Below are 19,608 nucleotides of genomic sequence, written 5' to 3'. Positions count from 1 at the left end.
AGTGATCTTCAGGTCGGTATGTCGAAGGTCTAGAAAGAGGCCCTAATTTCCGAATTGGATGAGTGTTCAAAGCGGATTTTCCCAGTCGGAGCTCGTTTTTCTCTGAATTCCCAGTTGTCTTGAACACATTAAAGTCGGAAGTCCGAGATTTCCCAGTTCCAGTTGTTTTGAACACGGCAGAAGTCATGCTGGAGTGACAGCATGGCCATGTATTCAACCATTGTGTTGCATGTGAATGTTTATTTTTTTAAGCTTGGAAAAGAGACCTTTTCAGATAGATGTTTTACATCCTTAAACCCAGACTTGGACCACACACACTCTCCCCCAAATAACAGGCAGTAGAAGCAAAATAGTGAATCTGCGATTTCCGAGTTTTTATGTAATGTCCCATGGCCGGTGAGCACCGATACGTTTTATCTATAATTTATCTTCATTTGACAACGATTGAAAATGATTTGCCAGTAGATTGTTGACATTATTCACCTCTTGTCTAGCTAGCTAACTTGCTAGATAAGATTTTGAAAGTATGATGTTGACTTGATCAGTCCAATCAAAGCCATGTAACGTGATTTGACGTAATTTTATCTGTGACCAATGCCTTCTTGGATGGGCACTTCTAATGTCAATCTATGGCAGCACCCAAGGGGGCTTGAACTGCCTAGCTCTCTTTGTAGATTCTGAGGTGACGTAGTGTCCCCATGAGTGACAGAACACTGAGCCAATCACAGAGCAACTAGAGAAGATTACCAACGCCTAAGCTCTGTATTTTCGCTGGCTGCCCCTCCATCACAGAAAACACTGAGCTAAGCTGAAGCACCTGCATTTTGGAGCTGCCTTACCCAAGAAAGAGACCATGTTTGTATGCGGCTTTATAACTCAAGGATATTATTTTTTACATTGCTTGCAAACTGAAATGTAACACGAATTAATGCCAAAATTACATGCAAAACAAGCCAATTATATAAAACATTTTTTTTAGCTAAACAGGTGGGGCTCTGCATGATGGTGACGGGTCACCACCGGCTAAATGTATAAATTGTTATATATCGCATATTATACCAGCCACAGGCTGTTGTGTACCACGTATGTTTCTCCACTCTACATTCTACTGTACAACTGCTGCATCAGTGTTAAGGTTGCAAAATTCCAATCTTTCAACCGTCATTTCTGGAAAATCTGGGAATTTTTGGTAAAGGGCCATATGTGGTATATCTGTGAGTTCAAGTCCCGTGTCCTATGTAAACACTGACAATGTACAATGCTGTCAGACTGTTCTCAATCAAAATAGGATATGACATTTATTGGCAATTGCGACCACAAACCTCAAACATCTCCAAAGTACCTTCCATAATATCTCCCTCCTCCATCACACTGTCACCACAGCTTATAGGAGAAACCATGGGCTCACGCAAAGCAAGACTGAAACCACACACTAAAGATTCATGTTTGATAGAATCTGGTGCTCTTCAGTCCATCAGATCTCTCTATAAGTGCATTCAATGGACTGTTATTGACAGTGAACATTTGAGACTGTGGTTGTTGGGGGGACAGGTTGGTCGGGGATGTTTGACAGGTGTTGTGGCAGAACATGGATCAATAGCGCATCACCGCTGACAGAGAGCATGATGGGACATTCGAACAAAGCAATGATTGATCGCTATGGTTTGAGCAGGTCGGCAGTCTCAAGAAAACAGAGTAAAGGTTGCTTAGAACTATTCAGTCATTTAAAATGGGAGTGGAATTCACTCCCTATTAGTAACACCACTGAGGGTGTTGCATATGTGCTGCAGGCGGTGGCTTCACCCACTAGACCAGCCTCAGGCACTATTATGTAGTCATTTTGAAGATCAAAACAGTTTTCAAGCCATCAAGTGACGATGATGATATCATCTCCTGTAATAGTGACTAATTTCTCTTTCTCTCTCCTTCTCACTCCTTCTCCTTCTCCTTCTTCCTCCCCCCCCTTTCTTCTCCTCCCTCCTTATTCTTCTTCCTCCTCCTCCCCCTTTCTTCTCCTCCCTCCCTCCTTTTCTTCTTCCTCCTCCTCCTCCCCCTTTCTTCTCCTCCCTCCTTCTTCTCTTCGTTCCGGAGCAGTTTGGCCGAACAGAAGTGATCGATAACACCCTGAACCCGGACTTTGTTCGGAAGTTTGTCCTGGATTTCTTCTTCGAGGAGAAGCAGAATCTTCGCTTTGATGTGTAAGTGGACACCATGTCTCTCTCTCTCTTCCCGTCTGTTGTAATATCCTCCCTTCTTCTATTTTCTCCTTCTGTTCACCAGAGAATGATTCATCAGTTTTCATTAGCAAGGTTCAATTAAGAATCACTTGACTTATTAATACTAAGGGCTCAATTCAATCAAACCAGGGTCATGTTCAGTTGGGCACACCGTAGCAAAACACACTTTATTTGGAAAGTCCGGATTTTCCATCTGTAGATGCTGGGGTGTATGATTACATTGCTAAGGAAGACGTGGATGTTCCTCTCACCTATATTTACCACTGTTAACCTTATATTTACATAATTTATCACAACCATAATTTTACATGATCATAAACATAATTTTACATTACCATAAACATCATTTTACATGATCGTAAACGTCATTTTACATGATCATAAACATCATTTTACATGACCATAAACATAATTTTACATTACCATAAACATAATTTTACATTATCATAAACATCATTTTACATGATCGTAAACATCATTTTACATGATCATAAACATCATTTTATATTATTATAAGCATCACAAACATTTAGATTAACAACATTTTGCAGGATAATTACGTTTTTGACTTTTAAAAAAACTACTTTGACCGATAAAGTAAAAAAACACTTTCAAGCCCAACAACAACATAAGAACTCCCCTTTGCCTCAAATCCACAGCCAGCTTCCTTTCTGCTGCGAAGGCAGCTCACAGTTGAATCCAGGGGTGGAGGGAGTTACAGGCTGTTGGGGGGATGTTACTGTTCCAACTTCCCTCCTCCCTCAGAGAAGGGGGGATCGATGCCCTCTGCAGGAGGCCAGAGGAGGAGAGGAGAGCAAGAGCAGAAGCCCCAGCAGGGGGCCAGAGGAGGAGAGGAAGAGCAGAGGCCCCAGCATGTGGCAGGTGGCGGTAGCTCGGGCCAAACCACCCTCTCAGATCTGTCACATTGATTAGGCTACACACATACACACCACGATCAATAACACCACCAAAACACCAACCGACCGCCACAGCCAGATCTGCCACGCAGACAGGAAGCATTAGTCAAACAAGCAGAAGCAAAGATGTAACAGTAGGTGGATACCAGTGTAGTTGGAAGGCATTTGTCAACGGTTGTTGTTGTATTTCATTCAAATCTTGTCAAGAAGGAGGAGGAAAGTCAAACATGATTTTAAGCAAAAACTCTCTTTGTTGTAAGATGAGGAGCTGACAAAATATGTGCTTTTAGGAATAGGGTTGGAGAGATGTTTGTAAAATCTTGACAGATACTAGTTGGAGACAGTCATAACAGAACAGGATAAAACTTTTAAATAGAGTTGGAAACTGTCAACCCAGAAAAACAGCTAAAAATAAATTACAGAACATGAATCTGAATTGCAACAAGTCATACACCATGTGTTCCTGTTGTCATGACTTTGTATTAGTTAATGTGACGACTGTTGCTCATCGAATTATTCCAAGTTTCTAATTACGTGATTAACTGAATCAAACAATTATTAACTCATTAACCTGGGGCACCATGGGAAAACTAGTTGTTATTGAGTTTCTATTTCCTAAATTAACTCAAAGAATATCAGAATATCGATTTTACAACAGCCGCTAATTAACCAGTTGCCTCTGACAGTCTCGTTCTGAACGTCGTATAGCCCATGAATCTGCACGGACCCGGGTCCCACTAATGAATTCGTACCACACCAATCTTCATTGAATATTTACTAAAAGCTCAAATTAGAACTTAGTATAACGGGCCAACACACTATGGCACATGTGTTACCCACAATGGGAATTTCTAAAAAATGAAGTACACAAGAGAAATATACATTGGGGTGAATTTGTCAGCTATGCTATTCTAACCCTAGCCTTGCCTCAAACTGCCGCTCTTATGGGTCAGAATACAATGATGTAATTACGTGGTGATGATCACCGGGGATTCTCTGCGTAGGCATTCAGCTGTTCGATGACGCGCTACTCTGGCGCACCTCTCTGACCTTCTTCCCGGTGTCAGTGTCCTTTTTGGCTTAGGAGTCTGTTCCCTCACCCCTTTCTCTGGAAGGGGTCTTCTGAGTCCAGACAGCTCTGTAGCTCAGAGCTCCCAGCATAGGAATGAAACCCTTTAGATACCGTGATTCGATGGAAGATGGAGGCTAGGTGGTTCGACTTGAATTCATCCGCTTAGACACAGCTACTCATCCGTAGCTTGGGTAGAAAAGGATTTCTTTGTCCTCAAACATGCGTTGCATTCTGGGTTTGTTGACTTTTAAGACCCTGCTGCAGCTGGGGTCACGTAGTCCTGTTGTAAATTCTATACTCTCAGGAAGTTGGCGTGGCCGCCTTTAGGGCAATTCTCTGGGCAAGTTAATGAGGCAAGGGCTAGATTTTTCTCAAATCCCATTTTAGACAATTAACTTAACATTTCATCTTCCCCAAAACATTCTCTTTGATTTGGATATTTTCCATACAACGTACAATGTATAAACATCAAACATATACTAGGAAAACCCTTCACATTACAATGTTTTCGTAATAACGTCATCTATTAACCTTTAATATCAGAACAAAAATGACATACATTTTCATAGTCCATCTATCGTCATGACCACCATTGTGGCTGACGAAAACCATTGTTCCAAAGTCCCTTTAGTTCATGTTTAATGTCCTGAGGCTGGTTCTCTATAGTGACAGGACAAAGGAATTTGTCTGTGGCCTGAGATTTACCAGGGGCGTGGGGGCCATAAAACCCCCCACGTCTTCAGACCCCTAGATCTCTCCTCCTCTGTTGGGGTTGAGAGATAATCTGTAGGGTTGTGGTCTCCTGTAACCTGACCTGATCAAGACAGTCATGACACTGTTCTGATTTAAACCCTACCGGTATAGCCAGCTGTGCAGGAATAGATTGACGCAAACACACACACTCATACACACACATCACTAGGCTATTTACACCATATACAGTTATAATAATATATTATTATACATGGCAAACTTTATATTATGCGTGTAGTTTTAGGATTTACTGTCCATTTGGGCTCTCCACATGATTTGTTAGACATAATCTCTAGCAAATGACTCCCTATGGGTTGTGTAAATTCATGTTTGCAGTGTTGCTAATCTTTGGTCTGGGATTGGGAGAATTTGGTTTGTTACCTAACTGGGTGGGAACAGTGAGAAAGTAATATGCAAGGGAAACTGTGAATTGTGTAAAAAATGCAGACGCACAGATGGGTACACACACACACACATTCTCTTTCTTACAGGCACATGCTCAGGTTTTTTAAATATTTGTGTAATTTTTTGTTAAGGTTGGATTAGATTGATATTGCGGAAAGAATATTGGTTCCATCAATGTAATTGTCTGCATCATTTCCAATCCCCCATATATTTTTTTGGGTAAATATATATATCTCCATACACACATGCATAAATATACACATACCTATATAGACATACATACTTTTAAAAATAATATACCTTTATTATTATTCCCCGCAAAACCTACCACCGATCATGCTCAGGCTTTGGCTAACCCCCTCCCCTGGGACAGCCATGCTGAATCATTAGAGGTGAATTATTCAGTAACAGTCCACAATCGTGCGCACACACACACTCTGTTGGCTGTCACGTTTTCTTTGTTGACTGCGTCTTGTATCATCTCTGATGTTGTCCTTCACACTTAAAAGATCCTCACTCTACACACTTAAAACATGTTTAAACTTTACATTTAAAACATCTACAAACTTCTACACTTAAAACATCTACAAACTTTTACACTTAATACATCTACAGACTTCTACACTTAATACATCTACAGACTTCTACACTTAATACATCTACAGACTTCTACACTTAATACATCTACAAACTTCTACACTTAATACATCTACAGACTTCTACACTTAATACATCTACAGACTTCTACACTTAATACATCTACAGACTTCTACACTTAATACATCTACAGACTTCTACACTTAATACATCTACAAACTTCTACACTTAATACATCTACAAACTTCTACACTTAATACATCTACAGACTTCTACACTTAATACATCTACAAACTTCTACACTTAATACATCTACAAACTTCTACACTTAATACATCTACAGACTTCTACACTTAATACATCTACAGACTTCTACACTTAATACATCTACAGACTTCTACACTTAATACATCTACAGACTTCTACACTTAATACATCTACAGACTTCTACACTTAATACATCTACAGACTTCTACACTTAATACATCTACAGACTTCTACACTTAATACATCTACAGACTTCTACACTTAATACATCTACAGACTTCTACACTTAATACATCTACAGACTTCTACACTTAATACATCTACAGACTTCTACACTTAATACATCTACAGACTTCTACACTTAATACATCTACAGACTTCTACCCGTAATACATCTACAGACTTCTACACTTAATACATCTACAAACTTCTACACTTAATACATCTACAAACTTCTACACTTAATACATCTACAGACTTCTACCCGTAAAACATCCCACTTTAAAGTGCCATCTAATTTTTGTCAGCTGAAATTCTCAAAAATAACAAACTGAAAGTGTTATTGTAGCTTCTCTAAGAACAAGAGTGATGTTTCACATTAAAACCTCTATGGGATCGATGTCCCTATACCGGGACGGTTGTGGGATCGGTGTCCCTATACCGGGACGGTTGTGGGATCGGTGTCCCTATACCGGGACGGTTGTGGGATCGGTGTCCCTATACCGGGACGGTTGTTGCTAACGTGCGCTAATGTGACTAGAATTACATTGTAAGTAACAGTCAACTTTCCAGGACATAGACATGCCTTATATGGGCAGAAAGCTTAAATTCTTGTGACTCACATTAACAAGTGTTCCCCCCTAATCAGCTAATGTATACTAACATGTTCTGCTAATATGTGGTGGATTGATGGCTCATTAACAGCTAGTACATAAATGCCTGCTTAATGCCTTACATAAGCTATGAAAATGTGTCCCCACATGACTTCTACTGTGCACATTCACTGCCCCGTGAACCGGGAAGCGGTTCATTACGGTAGTTAACCACCAGAGAAAATGTTATGCTGAGTTTCCACCTAAGGCTTACGGCTGTGTTTTACTCAAATGGCAGACTTGACTTGTTTCCAACTCCATGGACGGGCGACGGTGTCTCACTGGGCCATGGCCTCGATGGACTGGCTCTGACTTGGTGCCAACATCAACATAAACGTTGTTCCTTCCTGTATTATACTGATGAATAAATGTTTATTCTATTCTACTGAGCCATTATCTTGTATTATTTCTTATTGTTGTTGCATCGTCCAGAAGGAACCTGCAGGTAAGCATTTCATTGGACGTGTACACCATGTGTATCCGTACATACTTAAAACTTGAAACATGGCAATACACTGGTGTGGGGTAAGTCTTAGGTGGAAATTCGGCATTTCTAACAATGTTTATGGCAATGCAGTAGAGGAATGTCTTCGACGTGTGGAAATGGCACCTCAGAGACTAACGACTCGGAATGCTCGGTGACACGGCAGAGAATTGCAATTATCGCGCCGCAGTTCATGACCTTATGGTACTCCTCAATCAATAGCATAATGATGAATAGCATGATGATAGCTGTTAGAGCATTTGGCCAGGAACCAAAAGGTCGCTCTTTCGAATCCTGAGCCGACAAGGTGAAAAATCTGTCAATGTGCCCTTTAGCAAGGCACTTGACCCAAAATGCTCCAAGATTAATAATGGCTGACCCTGGACTGTGAAAAGGTTATACAGGTCATACAGGTTATACAGGTTGTACAGGCTATACAGGCTATACAGATTATACAGGCTATACAGATTATACAGATTATACAGGCTATACAGATTATACAGGCTATACAGATTATACAGGCTATACAGGCTATACAGATTATACAGGCTATACAGATTATACAGGCTATACAGATTATACAGGCTATACAGGCTATACAGATTATACAGGCTATACAGATTATACAGGCTATACAGATTATACAGGCTATACAGATTATACAGGCTATACAGGCTATACAGGTTATACAGGCTAGACAGGCTATACAGATTATACAGGCTATACAGATTATACAGGCCATATAGATTATACAGGCTATACAGGTTATACAGGTTGTACAGATTATACAGGCTATACAGATTATACAGGCTATACAGATTATACAGGCTATACAGGGTATACAGGTTATACAGGCTATACAGATTATACAGGCTATACAGATTATACAGGCCAAATAGATTATACAGGCTATACAGGTTATAGAGGTTATACATATTATACAGGCTATACAGATTATACAGGCTATACAGGTTATACAGGCTATACAGATTATACAGGCTATACAGGCAATATAGGTTATACAGGCTACACAGATTATACAGATTATACATGCTACACAGATTATACAGGCTATACAGGCTACACAGGATATACAGGTTATAGATTAGACAGGCTATACAGATTATACAGATTATACAGGCTATACAGATTATACAGGTTATAAAGGCTGTACAGTTTATACAGGCTATACAGATTATACAGGTTATACAGGCTATACAGATTATACAGGTGTTGTGTCTTTGGCTATGCCGGGTTAAGTGATATGACATGCTATTCTATAAAATAATTTCTTCGTAATTAATATTACCTGATTGGGCTAATCATGTAAATGTAATTAACTAGAGAGTCGGGGCACCACAAAATAATATTTATAGACCTGTTATCTTCCGAATAAACTCTTAAAGACCTAGTAATATTTTACATCAATAGCAGTCAATATTAATCGTCACCTTAATTCAGTCTCATCTGAAAGTTGTAAATCCTTGGTTATCTTCACGAACCCTGGCTAACAAGTTGAATCAGCAATACAAAATTGGGTTTAATTATTTATTTACTAAATACCTAACTAATCACACAGAATTACATATACACATAATTATTCATAACTTGATTACAAATTACGTCATAAAGGAAAACGTCCCTAGCGGGCGGAACAGATATGACAGCTGGTTACACAAAAGAAAAGGGGCTGGATTTGAGTGAAAGAGCGGGAAGACTGAGGAACAAAGGGTGAAGCTATGCTATTGTAAATACAGTATCTTATGCATTCTAAATTACCGCCCATTTGGAAAAGGAAAATGCAATACATATTTACTCTGAGCTGTGCTTCGGTAGGTTGGTGGTAGATGGAAGGCCGTGTTGCCAAGCTGAGTCCTTTGTCCTTTGAAGAACGTCTCTGGTGGTCAATTGGCTACGTTGTACTAACGTCGTTGTGTGATAGACGGGATACTCTGTCTGTTCCTTCCTAACCCTCGTTTGCTACTGTTGCTAACTCAACGGCTAGGAGGTATGACTTCTGTAGTGAATAAGAGTTCAAAGTTCATACCATTCACAACCAAAGCTCACGCTGATGTTGGCTTCGTTCTGTAGTTATTATCTGAACCATTCTGACATCGGACCATCGTCCTCACATCCTCGGAACAGGAGGTTATATTGTCGTCAAGGCTTTATATAGGAAGGGAGAGGAGGGCGTGTTTGAAATGTTTTATAGCCCCTGTCCCTTCACAGGGGCGGGCCACTGATTGAGCAGAGCCCTACCTTGTGAAAACCCAAATCTCACATTTTAGAAGCTAAAATCACATTTCCCATCCCATCATGAATAATTTCATATTCAAACATTTAAATTGAACAACAATTCCATGTGAATCCGATAACTCTGATGTGTAGACTTTCCACTGTAGAGTTTATGTCATCTTATCATTGATGAGAATGTCTCAGATGACAACCGAACTGACATCATATTCATTAAGTACCACTGCACATGTTCAATTGGTCGGATTATCAGAATATAGTTAATTTCCCCTCACCTTCTGATGTTCCCAGAATCTCTATGTTAACCAAGGGGTTTGCAAATGTAACATCAGTAGGGTAGAGAGAGGATAAATGGATAAAGAGGTATTTATGACTGTCATAAACATACTCCCAGGCCAACGTCATGACACAGGCTACACAGGCTACACAGGATATACAGGCTATACAGATTATACAGGCTACACAGGATATACAGATTATACAGGCTATACAGATTATACAGGCTATACAGGCTACACAGGATACACAGGTTATACAGATTATGCAGGCTACACAGATTATACAGCCTATACAGGCTATACAGGCTATTGACAGCTATTCTCAGCCCTGTGTAACGAAACGTTGATCGATATCCACTTTTTTTTTGTTGGAGTCACACCTGTCATCCTTGTGACATAAGTGAGGTCATAGAAGGTATATGGAAATAAATTGGATGCCTATTGCATTTCCAGGATTGTCCAGATATGGATCTTCAAGGCCCCATGGGAGTGCTGCCTCTGTCGTCTCCCTGATTTCAGGTCCCGAGAGGTGGCTCCAATAAAAGGGAGAGCCCCTGTTATGGCTGGATGAATAATTTAACCATATCCTTCCCTCTAGAGATTATTTTTAGCATCCTGAATCACAATAGATAGGAAAGGTAGGAAGTGCCATGGAGGCACTGTAAGGTCTTAGAAATAGGGATATAGATAGAGATAGGGTTAGGGATGGGGCTTAGAGATAGGGATAGGGCTTGGAGATAGGGCTTGGAGATAGGGATAGAGTGCTTTAAGATGGGGATAGCGATAGGGATAGAGATATGGCTTAAAGATAGGGAGAGGGATAAAGATGGGGCTTAAAAATGGGGATAGAGACAGGGCTTCAAGATAGGGATAGAGATAGGGATGAAGATAGGGATAGAGATGGGGATGAAGACAGGGATAGAGATGGGGCTTAAAGATAGGGATAGAGAGGGCTTCAAATTAGGGATAGAGATAGGGCTTCAAGATAGCGATAGAGATGGGGCTTAAAGATGGGGATAGAGATAGGGCTTAAAGATGGGGATAGAGATAGGGCTTAAAGATGGGGATAGAGATAGGGCTTAAAGATGGGGATAGAGATAGGGCTTCAAGGTGCGGGATAGAGATGGGGCTTAAAGATAGGGATAGAGATGGGGATGAAGATAGGGCTTAAAGATGGGGATGGAGATAGTGCTTAAAGATAGGGATAGAGATGGGGATGAACATAGGGCTTAGTTGTTACATGTAAACAGATGTAGGATCTTAATTTGAGCCAGTTTGCTACAGTAGGAAAATAATCCTGCAGAAACAGGAAATGTGAGTTAGTATGTGGATTATAATTAATGGTCATTTTTGTAGGGGTTGATTACATGTTTCGTTAGGGAATTTTGAGTGGAAATTACAAACTTCAGAAGTCTTTTTAAACCTCAAATACAATACACGTTTGACATTTCCTGCATTGCAGGAAAGTTCTTCTGCAACAATGTACCATTTGTACTGTACACTAGGAAACTAGATGGAACGGGTTATCTAATATCTATACCTGCTCTTAGTTCTACCTTTCAATCTGAGCATGCTATATGGGGCGAAGACAACATCCTTTTCTCTTGTATCTAATGGAATCATTATATAAAGAAGAGTGGGGGTCGGTAACATTTCAGAAGGGCTTCCCACTCTGTTATGACTAGTGTATCGTGGCATAACAAGGCTTTCCAGAGACTCAGCAGATATACAAGAGATATAGAACACTGCATGATGCTCAGTTGTATCCTGTAGATAGGTAGGTAGGTCTTTATTTTCCATACTTTTCCTCAATTATGAGGATCCTATCCTCAGGTCAATTAGCTTGCCTTCTGAGAAGTGACTGAGTTATTTTAAAAAGAGAACTTGATTACTCGTCAAGTCGTGAGCACGAAGAAGTAAATGCACGTCATGCATTTCTCCTAGATCTAATGACTTGTCAAACGTGAAGGGGAGTTCACATTTTCTTCCATTTAGATAATAAGGAATAGGCTAACATGACTGTCTGATGACCAAGCAGCAAAGGATGGAAGAATAAAGAACTTGGGTTCTGCTGGAGTTTTTAAGAAGGTCAAGTCAGAGTGATGGTGTGATTTTTTACACCTTGCTGAGAGAGAGTTGGAAGTAACACTGTCCTTGGAAGGGTGTTATAGTTTGTTTTTGAACCTGTAGTTTTTGTGCTGTTATAGTAGATACAGTGGTTTATAAAGGCCAAACCGAAATGTGACTTCCGCTTTATCCCAACCCCTCTGAAAGACACATACATATACAGGTTGGAGAGGCGGGCCTGCCACACTGGGCTCCCATGGAGCCGTTGTTGTGGGTGGTTAAGTGCCTTGCTCAAGTGCCACAACAGCAGGCAATAGCATCTCTGGTTGCCAGGTCACTTCCCCCCCAGATTTTTCCCATCAGACCCGGGAACTGGTAACCCTCCGGCTCGCTTCCCTAACCACTAGGCTACCTGTAATGTAATTAAGCAGGCACGGAACAAACCCTACCACGGGCCCCTGGCCGCTATCAATTATGTATGGATTCCCTATCAGCCCAGGTAAACCTGTGCATTGATCCTTCACTGTAATTAAGGTTTTTGGAAATTCTACAATAATGTTTCCTTCTCATTAGGATTCGATTTGTATCAACGTGGTAATTTGTGTTAATTCACGCCCCACCTTCCAGGATATCACAATGTGTTTAATGCCGGTCCTTTGTCTCGATTACAAAGAGCTGCCCTGAGGTCCTCTGTCGCCTGCCATGTAAATGAGGCTATCCGATATTTGGGGCGGGTTTATCACTCCTCGCACTGCTAAATCTAATTTCGCTCAGCGCTTCCAGGCTTATCCTACTGTGTTGTAATTTCATTTGATACCACCCAGGCCTGGCTCAGCACTCAATTTTACACCGCCAGAGATGGGATTTGTACTGAGTGAGTGAGGGGCAATTCTGATTGAAAGTGAGGGATCGAGGAAAAACTGAGATGGAAGACTCGTTGTAGAGGGAGAGTAGGTAGGCTAATAGAAGTAAGAAAGGTTCTGGAGTTTAGAGATACTTTTGGAGGCTTAGTGTTTGAGAGCGGGGAGTTCTGCTCTCTGCCACTTCGCTAGATTCTGATAATGTGGTTGTTATAGCTTTCTCATTCTTCAGGTGAGCCTCTCTACTTTTCATCACAATACACATTGGCCCCTAGTTTTCAGCTTTATCACTAAAAACTTTTTATTTTCCTCTGCTGCTCTGAAACACGGTGACAACATATGGAAGCAGATTTATGCCAAAATTAAGAGAGGCTGTTAATGAAAGAACTGAAGGCACAGCTTCTTCTGAAAAGACACCACTTAATTTGTGATGAATTGGTAGAAATGAGGGCCTGTGCCTATGTTCGATCCTCATTTACAAATGAACTGGTCTGCATGTGAAGCTTGAACAACTGAGCAGCTTTTTTAAAGCTCTTTCCTAAGTGTTTATTGCATTTCTTAGTTTTGTCCTAGATTTCCAAATCAGAGTCTTCCAGATGCTGGAGCAGTGAGCTAGGTTGTCTGTCTGTCTGTCACACCGTTGTCAGTTCTGTCATGGTGCCCTAGTACTGCGGCCTCTCTCCTGGCCATGCAGAACCCTCACCTGTCCATCACAGAGCTGTAAAGGAGAGGGGAAATAATAAGAGGTTGAAAGAAAAGAGAAGAAAAGTTGAGAGTTGGAGAATAGAATAGTTTCAAATACCTTTGTGATATTTTGTATTCAAAATACAAACATTATGTAAGAAGAACTTGAACATTTATCTTTGAAGATGTTATAAACGAAAGGTTCATAAAGTGTGATAAATTACTTTTAGAAGATATCTTACATTCTCGTAGGGCCAAGCCAGACTCTTAAACCTACCTAGAACCAAAAGGTTTCTCCTACAGGGACAGCAGAATAACCCTTATATTTTTTAAAGAGTGAAGGCATTCATAGTAGCCTTAATACATCTTTCTCAGTTTGCATTTGACAATGACGTTTCGACAGACTCATTTTGACAGCTCAATCTTTCTCACCATCTTACACTACCTATATCAAATCACAATCAAATTTGATTTGTCACATACACATGTTTAGCAGATGTTATTGCATGTGTAGCGAAGTTCTGATATCCTCCCTGGATCTAGCGGGTCCGTATGGCTTCGCAATACCGTACTAGCACTACAATTGGCTCTCTGTACCTGAATCCCATCCAAGGGCCTTGTCAGTCACTCAGGTTCTACACAGCAACTACAGTGGGAAGAAAAAAGTATGTGAACCCTTTAGAATTACCTGGATTTCTGCAGGTAATTGGTCAACATTTTATCTGATCTTCATCACAACAATAGACAGTCTGCTTAAACTAATAACACACAAACAATTATAATTTTTCATATCTATTGAACACACCGTGTAAACATTCATAGTGCAGGTTGGAAAAGTATGTGAACCCTTGGATTTCATAACAGATTGACCCTCCTTTGGCAGCAATAACCTCAACCAATTGTTTTTTGTAGTTGCAGATCGGACCTACACAACGGTCAGGAGGAATTTTGGACCATTCCTCTTTACAAAACTATTTCAGTTCCAAAATATTCTTGGGATGTCTGGTGTGAACCACTCTTGAGGTCATGCCACAGCATCTCAATCGGGTTGAGGTCAGGACTGACTGGGCGACTCCAGAAGGTGTATTTTCTTCTGATCAAGGCATTCTGTTGTTGACTTACTTCTGTCTTTTGGGTTGTTGTCCTGTTGCATCACCTAACTTCTGTTGAGCTTCAATTGGCGGACAGATAGCCTTACATTCTCCTGCAAAATGTCTTGATGAATTCATTTTTCCGTCGATGACAGCAAGCTGTCCAGGCCCTGTGGCAGCAAAGCAGAGTCACATGGCACGGAACAGGTGAACCCAAGAGTAGACTCAGACGAGGAGACTGGGATGAGGTAACCAAGGTATTTATTGAAACACGGGGAAGATGGGGAGCAGGCCAGGGGAAGCTCGGGCGGGTTGCAGGAAGCTAAGTGTGGAGGCTGACTGGAGCGGGAGGGGTTGGGACTGGGGAAGCAGGACCAGAGGGGAATCCAATTAGGCAGTGGGGTGGGGGGTCCAGGACAGAGTAGCAGGATGACAAGACGTGGGACTGGAGAAGGGGACCAGAGTTAGAGCTGGCAGAACCGTAACAGAGAAGAAAACAGCGTCAGGCAAAGGAAAACAGGCATAACATGAAAACAGGATCTAAGCAGAAACAATTGGCTAAAAAACGCAGACTGACTGAGCAGAGGTTACGATCTGGCAGTGTGGAAGTGGCAGGGCTGAGTATTTGTCGAGGTCTTGATTATGGAACAGGTTGCAGCTGGTGGGGATCTGCTCTGCCTCCAGCACACCTGTCTCCGCACACACACACACACACACACACACACACACACACACACACACACACACACAGAGAGAGGAAGAGGGAGAGAGCGCTGGGGGAGTGGCGGCAGGTTAGGGAGACCCAGGATCCCTCCACCATATTTTACAGTTGGGATGAGGTTTTGATGTTGGTGTGCTGTGCCTTTTTTTCTCCACACATAGTGTTGTGTGTTCCTTCCAAACAACACAACTTTAGTTTCATCTGTCCACAGAATATTTTGCCAGTAGCGCTGTGGACCATCCAGGTGCTCTTTTGCGAACTTTAGACATGCAGCAATGTTTTTTTTTGGACAGCAGTGGCTTCTTCCATGGTGTCCTCCCATGAACACCATTCTTGTTTAGTGTTTTACGTATTGTAGACTTGTCAACAGAGATGTTAGCATCTTCCAGACATTTCTGTAAGTATTTAGCTGACACTCTAGGACTATTCTTAACCTCATTGACTCCAATGAGCTTTTAGTGAAGTCATTAGCCTAAGGGTTCACATACTTTTTCCAACCTACACTGTGAATGTTTAAATTATGTGTTCAATATAGACAAGAAAAATACAATAATTTGTGTGTTATTAGGTTAAACACACTGTATTTATCTATTATTGTGACTTAGACAAAGATCAGATTAAAATTTATGCAGAAATCCAGGTAATTTAAAAAGGGTCCACATACTTTTTCTTGCCACTATATTTCTCCTGGGAAACAAATTCAATACGGATGTATGTCTTGGAATGTGCAAGTAACGGGCTACTTACCAACACTGTGTACATCTTCAATAAAGTCAGCTATCTAAATGCCTGTCAACTATCCAACTTAACTATCTTTAAAATGTCTATAGTATTTCCTTTTGACTCTACCGTGGAGTCCTGGAGGAGCTCATCTTGTTAATTACGGTCAAGTCAAGCATTTGACCCCTCGGTCCTATTGAAAATCTCCTTCATAATCTATTCAAAGGACCCAGATGATGGCAAGGTTGCTGTTTCTCTTTAGCACGAGGCAGTGCATCGTCCTCCACTGTTTGACTTCAAAAACACTGACAGAAACGAGTGGGTGCAAAGGGAGAAAGAGATTCCAGACGGAGAAGAAAAATGCATTATATTCTTGTGTAATGTGCAGTAATTTGTGTAAATCAGTTTAGCAGCAAGTGGATTTCCTTTGTCAAACAAGCTTTTTATAGGAACTCGTTATGTTGGCACTTAAGAGAGCACCGTGAGGATGACGAGGTAGCCTTGAGGAAAAAAGTGCCATGTTTTCCCCCCCTGGTGGGTGGGAGGGGGGTGATAGGGTCTTCAATTCATACAGTCGATCCTATTTTGGAATTCATTACCATTCGGATCCACATCCATTTGTCTTTGTCATTCTTGACTCTTCCTTCTTATCTACATACACGCTGCTTATTTATTTATTAAACATGATGTTTACCTGTCCTGTGTGGGTAATCTATTGTTTCATCTTCATGCACAGCTGTAAAGTCAGGATTTGATTACAGTTAAGTTTAGGCTGCCTGTACTATATGAGGAAGTACATTAATGTATGTTTATGGTTTAACTTACAGTCATGATTTTGCCAGATGTTTATTTTATTTTTTATTTATTTTTTATTTAACCTTTTATTTAACCTTTATTTAACTAGGCAGGTCAGCTAAGAACAAATTCTTATTTACAATGACAGCCTACCAAAAATACAAAAGGCCTCCTATGGGGACGAGGGCTAGGATTAAAAATACCAAATAAAATACAAAAATAGGACAAAACACACATCACGACAAGAGAGACACCACAACACTACATAAAAAGAGGCCTAAGACAACACAGCATGGCAGCAACACATGAAATCACAGCATGGTAGCAACAAAACATGGCAGCAGCACAACATGGTAGCGGCACAAAACATGGTACAAACATTATTGGGCACAGACAACAGCACAAAGGGCAAGAAGGTAGAGACAACAATACATCACGCAAAGCAGCCACAACTGTCAGTAAAAGTGTCCATGATTGAGTCTTTGAATGAAGAGATTGAGATAAAATTGTCTAGTTTGAGTGTTTGTTGCAGCTCGTTCCAGTTGCTAGCTGCAGTGAACTGAAAAGACGAGCGACCTAGGGATGTGTGTGCTTTGGGGACCTTTAACAGAATGTGACTGGCAGAACGGGTGTATGTGGAGGATGAGGGCTGCAGTAGATATCTCCGATAGGGGGGAGTGAGGCCTAAGAGGGTTTTGTAAATAAGCATCAACCAGTGGGTCTTGCGACGGGTATAGAGATGACCAGTTTACAGAGGAGTATAGAGTGCAGTGATGTGTCCTATAAGGAGCATTGGTGGCAAATCTGATGGCCGAATGGTAAAGAACATCTAGCCGCTTGAGAGCACCCTAACCTGCCGATCTCTATTAATTGCGTCCCAATAATCTAGCATGGGTAAGATGGTCATCTGAATCAGGGTTAGTTTGGCAGCTGGTGTGAAAGAGGAGCGATTACAATAGAGGAAACCAAGTCTAGATTTAACTTTAGCCTGCAGAGGTAACTACCTCAAGCTCTAAACCCTCAGAGGTAGTAATCACACCTGTGGGGAGAGGGGCACAAAGTCATAAAGGTACATATTATATATGGTAACTAGTTATTACTTTATCAATGCTTGATAAATAGTTTTGGGTCAATTCCAGATGTACTGTAACAAGTAGCTATTGGCGTGAAGATCATTTTAGTGTCAACCTAACAACTGATAGCACGTTGTTTTCTATTAAAAACCAGGTGAATGCCATTTGTGTTACATTTTTACATTTAGATTTTTGTCATTTGCAGACACTCTTATCTAAAATGACTTACAGTTAGTTCATTAATTTTAAGATAGCTACAATAGGTGAGTCAACCACACGGTCAAAGTCAATATATTGTTTCCCATTAAAGTAGCTATCAGCAAAGTCAATGCTAGTAAGAAAAGACATGTGTAAGGGTTAGTTCATGAAAAGCAAGGGTGTTTGTTTTTTATTTCAATTAAATGAAAAACAATTTAGGCTACTATTACGGTGTCCATATAAGGACAGTCTCAGAGTCACAAGGAGTTGGTGTCAGTGTCACTTAGACAAACCATAATTCCTGATGAGACTGAAAGTAACTCTTGTTGACACTGACATTAACTCCTGATAAGGATGAGTGACAGTGATGCCAAATCCTTGTGACTTTGAAAGAAGGGAGAGAACAGAGAGACGACAGACGGATTCAGAGAAACAGTGAATGTAGTCTTTGTTTCAGGGTAGTTTATCACCGTCCTAATATAGACACCGTATCCTGGCACATGCGCTCCCTAAGGAAAATATCAAAAGATCTCAAATCAAATGTTATTTGTCACAAGTACAGAATACAAAAGGTGTAAACCATCCAGCTAAATGCTTACATACAAGCTCTTCCTCAACAATGCAGAGTTCAACATCAAATGTACGAAATAGAAATCCAGAATAGGATCTTTTTTTTAAAACACAGAAACAACACTTGTTCAGATAGGCAAGAGCTTTAAAGGGGCAATCAGCAGTTGGAACAATAACAAAGCATTTTCCCCACAACTATTTTGGTAAAAATGGGTCTGGAGAAATGCAATCACTGTCACGTCCTGACCATAGAGAGCCCTTATATTTTCTATGGTAGAGTAGGTCAGGGCGTGACTGTTTTTTTTTTCTAGTTAATATTTTCTATGTGGGGTTCTAGTTTAGTTTTTCAATGTTGGTGTTTGGTATGATTCCAAATTAGAGGCAGCTGGCTATCTTTGTCTCTAATTGGGGATCATATTTATTATGTAGCATTTTTTCCACCTGTGTTTTATGGGATATTGTTTTGAGTTAGTGTATGTTACACCTCTTAGTTACGGTTCGTTGTTTGTTTAGTTCTTTCTTTGTTGTTTTTGTGCATTTCTAATAAATTAGATGTGGAAACCATATCGCGCTGCAGCTTGGTTCGATAATTATTCCAGCGAACGTGACAATCCCTCTCAAATTCATAGACAGAGATATGGATGCATGGACTTGACCATCCATGATATCAAAATAATTGTTTTGAGGCAATAGA

General features: G+C 40.6%; 1 protein-coding gene across 3 annotated transcripts in view; it reads left to right on the top strand.

Moving 5' to 3' along the window:
* Positions 1 to 19,608, top strand: part of LOC110528512 (copine-9) — a 137,961-nt gene that overhangs the window by 38,240 nt on the left and 80,113 nt on the right. For 2 of the 3 annotated variants that reach the window (XM_036984090.1, XM_036984091.1), the window contains one exon: positions 2,095 to 2,198. In XM_036984090.1, the coding sequence (XP_036839985.1) occupies positions 2,095 to 2,198 (104 nt within the window). Of the gene's footprint in view, positions 1 to 2,094; positions 2,199 to 19,608 lie in introns of those variants that run through there. The other variant, XM_036984092.1, reaches the window with a different exon arrangement.

This window comes from Oncorhynchus mykiss, chromosome 7 (genome assembly GCF_013265735.2).
Source record: "Oncorhynchus mykiss isolate Arlee chromosome 7, USDA_OmykA_1.1, whole genome shotgun sequence".
Classification (NCBI taxonomy): Eukaryota; Metazoa; Chordata; class Actinopteri; order Salmoniformes; family Salmonidae; genus Oncorhynchus; species Oncorhynchus mykiss.
The sequence above is the reverse complement of the archived record's forward strand: the minus strand, read 5'-3'. Positions and strand labels throughout refer to the sequence as shown.